The sequence below is a fragment of the Lampetra planeri genome, chromosome 12, assembly GCF_965212315.1.
Source record: "Lampetra planeri chromosome 12, kcLamPlan1.2.h2, whole genome shotgun sequence".
Classification (NCBI taxonomy): domain Eukaryota; kingdom Metazoa; phylum Chordata; class Hyperoartia; order Petromyzontiformes; family Petromyzontidae; genus Lampetra; species Lampetra planeri.
This window is the reverse complement of record NC_136118.1, coordinates 6734793-6748243: the sequence shown is the minus strand read 5'-3', so window position 1 is coordinate 6748243 and position 13451 is coordinate 6734793. Positions and strand designations below refer to the sequence as shown.

Sequence of the window (13451 nt, the reverse complement as noted above, 5' to 3'; positions counted from 1 at the left end):
CGTGTAGTCAGGGTTCAATGTCTAATTCCAGATAACTGTCTAGAATTAGAATGAAAGCCATGTCAGCTGACTTAACATGGCCTTGTTTAATCTGATAAGCCTCTGCTAGGAGATTGAGTAATAGGGACAGAGGCTCTGAAACGCACTACGCCATTTAGTTATTCACGTCCACCGCACACTTAATGGTCTCCGATAGATTCGAAGCATTTGATGACCATAATTTTTGGAGTTGAGTTCTTTTTTACTTTCTCAGTATAACCGTATTGGTTTTTTTAATCTGACATTTTTGTTTAATAAAGGCTGGTAGTGGCGAGTAGTTTTTAGGATGCCGTCTTTTCTGAGCATGAACACACTGGGCCGGCTGTGCGGGTCAGGCCACAGCAGGAAAGCAGAGGAGCGAAGGAGCGCAAGCTCCGCCGAGTGCCTCCCCGTGTCACCGGGAGAACAACGTTCGGACCAAGAGCAGCACTCCCCAAGGCCGGTCCTTGGTGGCGACGAACAGGGCCACGTTGACAACAGCATATCTGATTCTCCGACACTTGCTAAGCTACAGGGTAAGCAGCATCACAGTTCAAATACAAATATTGTGAAAGGGCTTGTTTGTGTAATCCGTGGACGCTAATGTTTAATACCGTTTAATACCGTATGTGAAATTGTTCCAGTGTAGTTGTTTTGGCTGTCCAAGCTAAATGCAAATTGGCATTTGAGTTTAATGCAAACGCATGAGCTGTGCATAAATATTGCATAGAATGGAAATTAATTCAGCTTGGGTGGGGGGGGCTGTTGTGTCATGTGAGTATGCGGGACCAGCATGGTGCGAGTGCGATCACTTTTCAGACAAGTACATTAATAAAGCAAACACTGTTACAAACTCTATTTTTATCTTGCTATGTACCTGCCTTGTAGGTACAAGTGTGTGATTATGCCCGTTTAAATGATCGGTTGAAGTCGCAGGTCACAATGGGTTGTTTTTAGAAACAAAGTGTCTTGTTGGGAATACAGTTCAAGTCAATTTCTAATTATTGTTATTCATCTGGGATTTAACTAATTGTGGAACAAATAGCTAATATTAATTTTGGATTTGGCAAATAAGGTAACATAGGTCTTGATCATTCAGATGCGGTGGATGCTTTTTTCTTCTTTATTATAGGGGGACCGTGGCTGAGTGTCTTGTGCCTAATTTTAGTTAACTGGAGTTGCCCAATAAGCTCCGACACAGTTAACTCCTGCAGTCACAAAGTGCACATGTGTAGCGTTCATAAATGTTCTTTCCAGCGTGTCTGTTACTATTTGCCAACCAGGCCTCGGTTACATTGTAATTATGACTCATAATGCTGAGGTGTGGCCAAATATTTTCCTTCCCCCCACAAATAACAGTTAATTTCCACAAATTAAATAAGCCAAATTTAGTAATGTATTGTAGCGGTGTAATGATGCGTCGATTTGTTAATAAATAGAGATTCTTGAGGCTACAAATGCACAATGTCTGCTTCGAGTTGTGCTTAGGTTCATTGAAGTAAAAAAACATAACGCTGCAAAGTTGTTTTATGGTTGTGCCGTCTCGCTCACTGGTGTTGTTCGGCGCTAATCACGAGAAGCTACGTGTACAGGGACAAAACAAATGTAAATGGCTCGCATCCATGAAATGCCAGGGTAAGGGGCAGAAGATGAATCATAACGTTGTGGCCGAAACGTCGTGAGAATTATTTTATTTTTATTATGTTTTATTTTTATTATTTTATTACTTCCCTTCTACGTCACTTTACCGAAAGAACCAAGAAGATGAACACCAATCATGTATAGTATTACAGTATTTTTGAATGAGTCCTCATCTATTCTTGTTGTGAATTTGCTGTACTTGGTAAGAGATGGTGACTGCCAGCTTGTGTTTTGCTACAGTGTGCGTTTGCTTTCATAAAAATTACTAAATGTTTTGGCCCCTGGGTTGGATCGTAATTGTTGTTCAGGTAAGCTGTCTAAATGGCTTTCAATACACCACACATTTCTCGTCCCAGTTGGAGATAATGCGTATGTATCAATAGGGAGCTAGGGTTTAAATTGTTGCCTCTTGGCCAAATCCTAGCACGGAATTTTAAAATCTTGTGGCATTTCATAATGCTTGGTGAAACCATCGTCTTGACATGCCCCCTCGCACTGGTATCATGGTTAAACAATGATTGGACTTTTCAGCGCCCCTGCTTTTAGCCATGGATTAAGAATAGTGTATAATATTTGTTATGAATGTTTTAGATCGTGAATTATCGGTAGGTTATTGATTAAAATCGGTGTAATTTATTCCGTTGAAAAGTAAATTACAGGATGGAGTGTATACAAGTAATATCCTACAGTATTTGCAATCGTTCTCCACCAGCCCAAGTGTCATTTTAATTATGCCACAGGATAAAAAAAACATATGGCCAGGTGTTGTATTGCACCCCAAAGTTAATGGTCATTTATGACAGTTACAATCAAAATGTGAGAAATCAACACATTTTAACATATAAATGTTTTTATTGTTTGCGTTCATTACATTACCTTTCGAATAACATCCGGTTTACGAAGCTTTGTGTGTAAATTTGTAAAATATTACACGTGCAACGATTCACTCTCAGGCCCCTTCCATCTATTCCATGAATTGTCATAATTCAAGGTTTTATGTCCATTTGAGGATTCTATTTTGTCATTTCATTGTTTTTCTAGTTTTGTTTTTTATTTGGCACTTACGTAGAGTTTTGTGCACTCAATTGACCTAAGTGTAAAATTTGCATAAAATATGCACACTAGCATACAATGGATATTCGATGAGGTGTTAAAGTGCCGATAGATTATATCTGATTTGGTCACTGCAGGTGTACAAGTTCTTCTGCTCTGGTTACTTGGAAATCAGTACAGTATGTCTAAATCTAATAACAGATGGGAGACGGGCAGATCAATCCAGTGCCTCCATCATGTCACTAAAAAAATATACCATCATCTATGTTTAGTATCATTCCCCCAGAGAAAAAAATCCTATTGCCTTCAACTGAGTCTGTGCCCAATATGTAACTGAATTAGTGCTTATCTACTCAGTAGTGTATGTCTATGGCATATAATAAAGGGCAAACACACTGTATATACGATTTAAAAATGTTTAAAACTACGATGATTTAGTTTTGTCAATCAATCAAAAAATTATTAACAATCGACACCTTTTTTGTCCTCTGCTTACTCGGACCCTTTAAAAATAGCGGCCGCCCCTACAAACTATGCCCAACGTGACGCGGCTCATGATATAAATGACGTCATAAGGCCCCTCCCATTATCTCCCGTCCAGCGTCACACGTGGGTGAGACTTTTTGGCCACCCGGCTACTGTCGTGTTAACCGATTCGTCCAGCAATGGAACCAATCATCGATATACTCAATTACGTATGCAATCAGACAGCCCAGCTCTAATAAGTAAATAAAGTAACAGCACAATTTGTACATTACGTATCATTGTAGTGTGATGCACTTCATAGTTAAACCCCTTTTGTCATCATTATCCACGGGCAGATAGCCTGTAGGTGTCCACTGCACATTTCATAATTTGTTTCCAATTTCCTCTGTCTTGTGTATGTCTTTCTGGCACCAATCTCTCACGTCGTCAAGCTATTCTGTGTTCGGTCAACCCTTTTATATAGCAACTTTAATCTACGAATATTTCCTCACAGGAAAGCTAACTGTTGTTCAAATGTGAAAAATCTAGGATGCCTGAAGCATTCCGATACGTTGTTAAAATGGGCTTATAGATTCCTGTAGGATAAATTGCTATACGGCAATGCAGGCTTATGGATGATAATTAATAAGACTGGGATACACACTTTAGACGAGGCTAATATTTTATGTAAATGTGGAACTATTAAAGCTAAACCTTTTGTGGTCCATGGCTTGTGCCTGCTTGAATGTATGCGAACCTCATTTCCATCTTTGAGTGATTGCCACTTCCAAGGACACAGACCATGAAAGGGAATATAAATGATTAATGAGTATGTACCACTCACTTTCAGATTCAGGGAAATATGGCCCAACTAATTGCGTTGCTATATACCCAGATCTATAAATGTTTGGGAAAGGATGTCCAATATTCAGATGTTCCCGTAAATCATATAGGTGGTGTATATTTAATGCAAATGCTTGTGACAACTAAGACATACAGTAGAATAAATGTCATTGCGACAGTATTTACTATACTTTACATTTGCAACTGCTTTCTTAAGGCTACTTATATTCATAGCACCCAGGATTTGTCTGAATTTGTCTTATAATGTATGAATGTTTAGTTGAACTTTTTTTCTGAACGTACGTAGCTAACTGTGCTAATCGAAGGTGCGGGGGAAGGACAACAAATGAAACACAAAAAGCAGTTCTAAAGGAATCAGTTTAAAATCTAGATTTTAAAGTGCAAAGCTCCAGTGGCTTCTGAAATAATATTTTACAGCATTGGAAAATCATTCACCACCAAGCCTCCATGTCATCAGCATATATTGATGGAACTTGATGTTATGCCATAAGATGACATCAGTGATCGGAGAGACGTATGTTGAAAATAGGCACGCCAACTAGGCAGGGCATAGGCAATGACTGTTTGTTACCCAGCTTGATGAACTGTGATCGATGTAGGTATGACTCAATCCACCCCGGTGCCGTACCCGATATATCGAACCTTGACCTTAGCCGCCTGATGAATATCTCATGGTCGACGGTGTCGAAGGCAGCGGAGAGATCAAGGCCAACCAATGCTGCGGTGCACCGGTCATCCATGATCTTGCAGAGGTCAGCAGTGATCTTTTGTAGAGCCGTCTCAGTGCTGTGGAACATCCGGTACGCCGACTGCAATGGGTTGAACCTGCCCTGTCGTATCAACAGCTGTATTACGCATTACATGTTACTGTAACTATTGATGATAGATGCACGTGTAATTAAGTGATTAACTTGCAGTGTTTGCTATTGCAGACCTGTTGTTCTTCTTATATTGGAGTTAATTAAAGAATAACATCTCGGGCTGCCACATTGAAGGCCGGGAGGCAGTTAAGTAACGTTTAATTTTGGGCGTTCCAGTGTGCCAACATTGGCTGCATTCTTGTATAGGTTTCTGTGAGACTTAAGGTGGAGTGGTGCCGATTTCCGTGTGAAGATTATCAGGTTAATGTTGACTTGGCACATACAGTTGGGGTAATCGTGAGAAGTTTGATTAAATCTTCGGGGGGTAAAGAGGTGTGCTTGGCTTAACTTGAAGTTGGACTGAGTGCTGCAGAATGTGATATTGAATACATGTTTATTTAAATTATACCGTAATAGTAATAATGGAAAAACCCTATTATTGTACAACATCTGTAACAAAAGACGGTGCTTGCAATTGGTGTGCCACGGGGCACATGGATGTGCTGCAGCGAAGTCCAAGATGTGCCACATTCTTTTTGGTTCTTTCGGTAAAGTCACGTAGAAGGGAAGTAATAAAATAATAAAAATAAAACATAATAAAATACAATAATTCTCACGACGTTTCGGCTACAACGCAAGCAGCCGTCTTCAGGTCAATTATTGTATTCTATTATGTTTTATTTTTTATTATTTTATTACTTCCCTTCTACGTGACTTTACCGAAAGAACCAAGAAGATGAATCCCTGCAGTCACGAAAGCTTTAAATCGAAATGTGCCACATTATTTTCGGAATTCCACGAAAAAACTTCAAGGCCCCCCCCCCCACCCTTCCCTCCATTGCTCGTGACACAGTGTGACCGACAGCTGTCAGCCCAGACCCCAGGCCCTCTCAACTGCTTCGGTCATGCATGTGCAGTTGGGCAAACAAACACGGAAACACACACTGAGACATGGAGATACACGGAGACATGGAGATATACACGGAGACATGAAGACACAGACATGGAGACACACAGAGTCATGGACACACTAACACATTTTAGCACCAATTAATGTCCTTCTCCACAAAATAAGTATAGTGCAGTATAAGCAAGGGATTGTGAATTATCTTACGGCTATAACGCATTCCTACCCACCTGGGCCCACGGTGAGTTTTTGGTTCAGTGTGCCACTTGGAAAAAATGGCGCTTATTGTTATTTTGGTTGCTAACCCCTGACCATGGAAGTCCAGTTTACCATGAAAATCCAGTTTACAATGGCCCATGCGAGTCCAGTTCACCATGGGCAAGGGTATGCAACCTGCGGTTCCGGAGCCACACGCGCTTCTTTAAGCACTGCTTCTTCGTGACATTATTTAATAAGGACCGTCTTGCATTTACCAGCATTGTGGCTCTTGAAATATTTAGGTTTTTTTTATAATTCGAAAAAAATGGCTCTTTTTGTTGCCGATCCCTGGTACAGGCAGTTTGTGGGGCTTGTGCTGCATTGAGGGCAGCAGAGGGCAGTGCAGCAAAATCCATTGTACTGTGCATCTATGCTCCCTATCTTCACAAACCTGCACTGACCAGCATGGTGAAGAATGGTCAATAACCCATACAAACCTGCATGTTTTAGAAGGGCCCTCATTCAGCTGTGGATTAACATAGGACTGTGGATTTTCACATGTAATGTATGATTTTAATACTTTTAACATGCAAAACTACAACAAATGAAGTAAATTAAGAAATGGCATTAAACATGGAAATCATAAAACGATGTAGTTAAGTGACTAAATGTCATTTATTTTGCATTGGATGTCGTTGTGGCTATATTATATCACATTGCTATGCTTGTTTATTGTACTGCGATTAAGCATACGAGACGATCGCCAGGTGGTGTTTGATTAGTTTTAAATTGCATTTTAATTACAGATAGGGTTGGTTTAACGAGTCAGAAGCTGTATATGCAGCGGAGTGGGGGGAAAAATTGGGCCCTACGAGGTGCATTAGGTGCAGCAGTGGTAAAATGTTAACTACCTCACCTAGTACACAGGAGGTCGTGGGTTCAATCCCGACCCTGATGCCTGTATATTTGGACTTTGCATGTTCTCCCCGTGGTCGTGTGGGTTTTTATCCGGGTCCTTAAGTTTTTCCCCTCCACATTTATAATCATGCGTTTTAGAGTATTTGGCTGCTATAAATGTCCTTTTGGCATCCCCTGGTCTTTTGGCGTCCTCTGGTCTAACACCGTTTTGAGACTAGGCTCAAAAGAAAGCTGTCTGGTGTGGACCAATCAGTTTCAAGGACCATGCATAAATTATCAGAGTACGTTTTTTTTTGCATTCTGACCACAAGTATTGTGGTTAATGCAGACATGATTTCTTGTAAAAGGTTTCAGTTTGGTGTTATAATATCTTAACACCTTTGGGTCTTTCGGTAAAGCCAAGTAGATAGAAAAAAAAAATCACGGTGTTTCGATCGCAACACAAGCAATTGTCATCAGGTGAAAAAATCTAGCAGGAGAGCTGCCTCAGCGGGAGAAGTTGCCTCAGCAGCTCTCCCGCTATCTTTTTTCACCTGATGACGATTGCTTGTGTTGCGATCGAAACGTCGTGATATTTAAAAAAAAAAAATTCTATCTACGTGGCTTTTCCGAAAGACCCAAAGAATATGAATTCCTGCAGTCACGAAAGCTTTAATTCAACATCTTAACACCTGTTTGTTTCTAGAAAAAAGGGGAAAACCTATTCTCATATTTTTTGTACTGGCAAACGATAGGCCACTTTGTTGAGCTGTCATCCGTGGCCAGGTCGCTTCCAAAAAAAGAGCTGTACAACTCTGTGGACTTTACCTGGTAAAATACAAATTATTCTTTTAGTTTTATACACAAGCAAAATGCCGAGTAGCTTACATTGGGTGGTCACATGGCCAATTCGGTCATGCTTTTTGGCTGTTGAGTTTTGAATTTAGAAATCTGTGAGAGCGTCAGGATTACCGTACTCATGTCTGGATCCGCTATTGCTTTGCACACATTTTTATTATTTCAAATAGGATGGATATGAACATGTTACAAATTAGCTCCACCTGTATCAAGCTGCACTTGAACTGCCTGGGAACTGCATGCGGCTGGTGAGCTAAAGTTTGACCGTCCCTGCTGTAAGCCGTGGTGGGAATGTTTGCTGTCCCACAGCTGTGTAGGGCTATCGTGTATTTGTTTAGTGCCTTCACCACTCCGTATGAGGGTAACCCGAGATAACATTGACATCCACTGTCATGGATTACTATGACGGTAGAGTGTTACGTTTTGCGCAAATATAGGTATGTCTCGCCGAACGAGTGACATGCGTTGCACGAAAATTGCTCGTGAAGTGAAAACTCGTTAAATTATAATTTTTCCCATTGACTCCCAGGTTGAAAGGTGAGCTACGTTTCAGCCCCAAAATATTACATTTTTGAAAAAAAAAATTACGTTAGAAATAAATTATAATTAAAAAAATAAAGTAATAAAACATCAAATGTAATACCACACATAAAGACCCACAGTGCTTGCCTTGTCCTCGGCGTCTGCAATTAATTAATTATCGCTGCCACCCCAAACCACCGCTCCCCCACCCACCCATCAGTGCCACCACGAGGCCTCTTTTTCCTTTGCCTAGTGGCAGCTGACTGGTAAACATTCACACGAATGTCATTCATTACAAATAAATACACTTGTCCCCAGACATAGTTGTGATGGAGATGAGTACAAAAGTCAAGTGGAAAACCGAGTAATAGTAGGTTTTGAATTGAATCTCATCCAGGATATGACATACGTAGCTGATTGCAGGACAGTGTAGCAGAACATTATGACAGGTATGGGATGTCTGCTTAAGTGAAATTACATTAAGTTAAGTAGGTAAATGTGAAGTCCTGTTTTTGCTTGCCAATGCGAGTGGAAGGGCACATACAGAGAGGCCCTCTTGAAGGTATTTAACATGGTCTTCCATGCTGGCCAGACGTCCGAGAAGAGGTAAGGGTCTTCTTCTTTTTAAATCCTTTATTAAGTTCACTTGCTTGCGCGCTTACGACCGTGCAAATCTTTCGGTCGTTTTTTAACCCACTTCCCGTGATCCAATCGAGCTGACATTTTGCACACAGACTCGTTGTGCGTGACAATTTATTTTCGTGAAATTTTTTTTCCAAAATTTTACACTTTTTAGGAATTTTTTTTTATATTAAATTACCAATTGCTTAATGGTGGCAGGCAATCATCTGACCCATAGGTGGCAGCCATCTCAAGCCAGAGGACGAGAGGACTCTAGCCGCCCGTTTCAAAGACCAATGTGGGCTGGGTTGTGGCCCATTGAACACGCATATAAAGGATTTATAGTGAAAAACTTTGTTTTTACGGGTTAATTTTTTCCACGCTTTTTTCCCACTCATGTGGGGTCCGCTGTCTTTGCCAACCTTCTCCACACTGCCCTGTCCTCCGCCATCTCTCTTTCAGCTCCTCGGGCCACCATGTCCGATCGCACCACATCGCTCCACCTCTTCTGCCTTCCTCTTGATCTCTTTCCTTCCACTTGCACCTTCTGTCCCACTTAATTTTCATGTTGTCTGTCAACATGACTGAACCACACTGGCCTTTCTCATTTTCTCTGTGATTTCTACCACCTTGAGTTTTCCTCTCACTTGTTCATTTCTCACCCTGTCCTTCCTTGTTAAACCCAACATCAACCACAACATTCTCATCTCTGTGACTGCCATAGCTTGGTCCTTCCTCTTTCTTGTGTCCAGCACTTGGCCCCATAAAACAGCACCGGCCTCACCACCGTCTTGTACACTTTTCCCTTCAACCAAAGTGGGGAGGACCCTCTTATCGCACACCATACCAGTCATCTCTCGCCATTTCAGCCATCCAGCCCTTGTTCTCGTCTCTCCTAGTGATCCGTCAGCACACATCGTTGCACCCAGGTACTTAAACTTGTTCATTAACATTAACTGGTCACTTTCAATTTGCAATCCTTCTGCATTATTTCCACTGAAATTTGCCACCATGTACTCCGTATTTGTCCGACTGATCCTCAACCCATTACCTTCAATCTTTTGAACCCAGATCTTCAAATCATCTTCCACTACCCCTCTGCTTTCATCACATAGCACAATATCGCCTGCAAACAGCATACACCAGGGGAACTCCCTCTGAATATCTCTCGTTAATGTGTCCAGCACCAGGATGAACAGGAAGGGACTCAGGACGGATCCTTGCTTCACTCCCGCTTGACTTAAAAGCTCTCCGACACCCCACAGCTGTTTTGCACACGCATTTTCCCTCCTTCATACATATCCTGGATCAGCCGGACATGTACCTGAGGAATACCTCTTCTCATACGCCACCTGATGAGGTCTCTCGGCACACTGTTTTGTGCTTTCTCTTGATCAATAAACACCATGTGCAGGTCCTGTTTCTTCTCTCTGAACTTATCTATCTATACTTTCAGTGCAAAGATTGCATACATTGTTGACCTTCCTTGTTTGAATCTCGCCAATATCCACGAGCTTCCTCAGTCTCCTTTTCATGAACCTTTCTCAGAGTATCATGGTATGACTCATCAAGGCTATTCCTGTGTAGTTCCCACACTCTTGTACATCGCCTTTCCCTTTAAAGATGGGAACCAATGTATTCTCTCTCCACGCATCCGGCATTGTCTTCTCCATCCAGATTTTCCCAAACAGCCCCATAAATATTTCATCCCCCTTCACTCCCATTAATTTAAACACATCAATTGGAATCTCATGTGGCCCCACTGCCTTTTGATGTTTCATGCTCCCCAGAGCTTCCACCACCTCTTCTCTGGTTATAGTATCTGCAACTACTTCAATTCTTTGATGTGTCATGCTCCCCAGAGGCCTCCACTACCTCTTCTCTGGCTATAGTCTCTGTAACTACTTCAACTCTTTGATGTTTCATGCTCCCCAGAACCTCCACTCCCTCTTCTCTGTTTATAGTATCTGGTTATAGTATCTGGCTCGAGTATCTGCAACTACTTAAATTCCTTGATGTTCATCAAGCATTTCGCGTCTTGGGTTTTCCAGATTCAGCAACTTCTCAAAGTACTCTTTCCATCTCTCTCTAACCTTTATTTCATCTAAGATTGTTCATCCTTCACTGTTCTTAACGAGATTCACGTGGTCCATGGTCTTTCTCTCTCTGGCCCTTGCCAAACGGTATACTATTTTCTCGCCTCCTATGTTGTGAAGCTTCTGGTAGAGTTGTGCAAATGCTGTTGTTTGTGCCATTGCTACCACTCGCTTTGCCTCTTCTCGCTGTCAGGTATTCATCCAGGTTAGAGTATTTTTTAGATAAAAGAGCAGGTTGATTAATAAGAATACAGGTGAGTCTCGCTTAACTAGTGTTCTTTCTACGAAAATTCGCTATAACGAACAATTTGAATTGAGAACCATTTGTTTGCAAAACGAGAAAAAAAATTTGCTTATCGACCAGATACCGATTGATAGCAGGCACATGATGGCCCGCAGCTGTTTGTTTACCAACTCTCCTGTGCTGAGTGCGCATGTGTTTGGTTGTATGGTGGCACTAATGGGTGGGCAGGGGGAGATAACGCGTTATGTTGTTGCGGTTGGGTAGCGGTTAGCATGTAACGCTTCGAACCTGGCGACCCAAGTTCGATTCCCGCTTATGGCCAACACCAGTGACGATTATCTGAACCGGTCCTGGGCCTCTCCTAGGTGGACTCAGCCTCAAATGAGTACCTGGTGTGTAATCATCGCCACTAGTGAGACAAAGGCGGCCGGTCATGGTGCTGGCCACCCACCCATCGTGTGCCTGACCGGTCTTCATCGGCGCTCGCTAACAGCACTTGCTCCAACAGTCTGTGAAGGCTATATGGGAGATATTGCACTGTGGTCCTTAATGTGTAAGTGTTGCATTTGATGTTTTATTACTTTATTTAAAAATTATAATTCGTATTTCACACGTAAACAAAATTGTTCAAAAGTGGAAAATGTGCCTGAAACGTAGCTCAGCTTTTAACACGGGAGCTAATGGTCATTTCACGTTTTCGTTTGCCGAGTAATTTTCGTGCAACGTGTCTCGGTCGTTAAGTGAGACACGCCTGTACTGGCACTGAGAGGAAAGTACGATTTTGACATTTTGGGTGATTTGCCTCCTTGAGAATATATTGAGGTTTACAGGGAGTGTCTGAAATGTTCTGGTAGGTGATGTTGCATCGTGGGTGTTGTCAGATAATGGGCTCACTGTGGTTGAGAGAATCATCAGCGTTATTTTTTCATGAATCCCAAAAGTTTGTTTTAGATATTTTGATTGAAGTGTAATTACCTTTCCCATTGTGAGGATATCCCATTCAATGGGCCTAGCAGTTGGCCAATGGCATAAAATCCACAAAGCTTTCTAAGTTGAAACACTTTAAGTCACTTCTGCGATAATAAGTATGCTCAATCCCCATTTATGAGCTATTAATTAATGAGCTATTAATAGCTCATAAATTACTTAATAAATAATTGATTTACCACCCTGGGTCAGTCTACTGCTGGATAAAGCCCTCCCTAAGCTGTGTTGGTCATGGGGATTATAAAAGCATACTTCCCCGCGTTGGTTAATGAGAGTTTGTGAAAGAGTTGCCGAGTACTGGTTCAGATATCACGCTTGACGTTAGCTGTGAGTGGAAATCAAACTGATTGGCAGATGCATAAACGCACCACTGCTGCTATGAGTGATTTCCCACGTAAAAAAATATGACATTAACATTTTTTTGTTCAAAATGCATTACCATACAATAAAAACAAATCTGATTTTCACCATTTAATTTTTTGTCATTTCAGTTTTCTCTCATGACAGATTTTCAAGTGAAAACATTGACACTTGCCCTTACGATTTCTGACATGTCTGAACAAAAAGTAAATAAATCTAGAAAACATTTTCAGTAAAAGGTCAACATTTAGGATGTGCATTTATGCGCTACTCATAACAAAGGGCAAATATTTCAGCTCTGCAGTTGCTTGCTTACGCCACTACTGGCAGAAGAGCCTCCACTAAAGAGAGTTCTCGAGAGCTGCTAGAAGGTATTTGGCCTACTCTTCCATATTGGCCAGACTTGTTTAAAGTGATGGGAGCACCCCCACTTTAGAATATCAACATGCCACCAGCCAATCAATTTATTTCGGTGTGCCCATTTATACTGCTCTACGCATCCAAAAATATTGATTTTTCACTGATGGATCGATGTGTGTATGGTGAGCTAAAGAAAGAATATTAATCGATGAGTCGATGCATTTTTACATAGGAACATGCACTATTCTCTTACCTGCTGTTTAATGTATATGTTTCAGTGCCGATCATGGTGACTTAAACATGGACACATGATGAATGACATTGAATTTCATTATTTTGGCATGTTTATAACAATTATAAATAGTCAAACCAAATCTCATTTTTCATTACATTTACATTAATAATCCAATAATCCAAGTACAATAATCGTATACAAGATTGGCACAGTGTAATGTCAAATTATGTACATATGTACATATGTAGCTGTTTATTGATTCAAA

The 13451-nt window shown here is 41.1% G+C and overlaps 1 protein-coding gene across 7 annotated transcripts in view; it reads left to right on the top strand.

The window, feature by feature from the left end:
* Positions 1–13451, top strand: part of LOC144721594 (actin-binding LIM protein 1-like) — a 92791-nt gene that overhangs the window by 19675 nt on the left and 59665 nt on the right. For 5 of the 7 annotated variants that reach the window (XM_078599348.1, XM_078599349.1, XM_078599347.1 and 2 more), the window contains exon 2: positions 375–554. The exons of the other annotated variants lie outside the window; for them this stretch is intronic. In XM_078599348.1, the coding sequence (XP_078455474.1) occupies positions 375–554 (180 nt within the window). The remainder of the gene's footprint in view (positions 1–374; positions 555–13451) is intronic. 7 annotated transcript variants of the gene reach the window in all.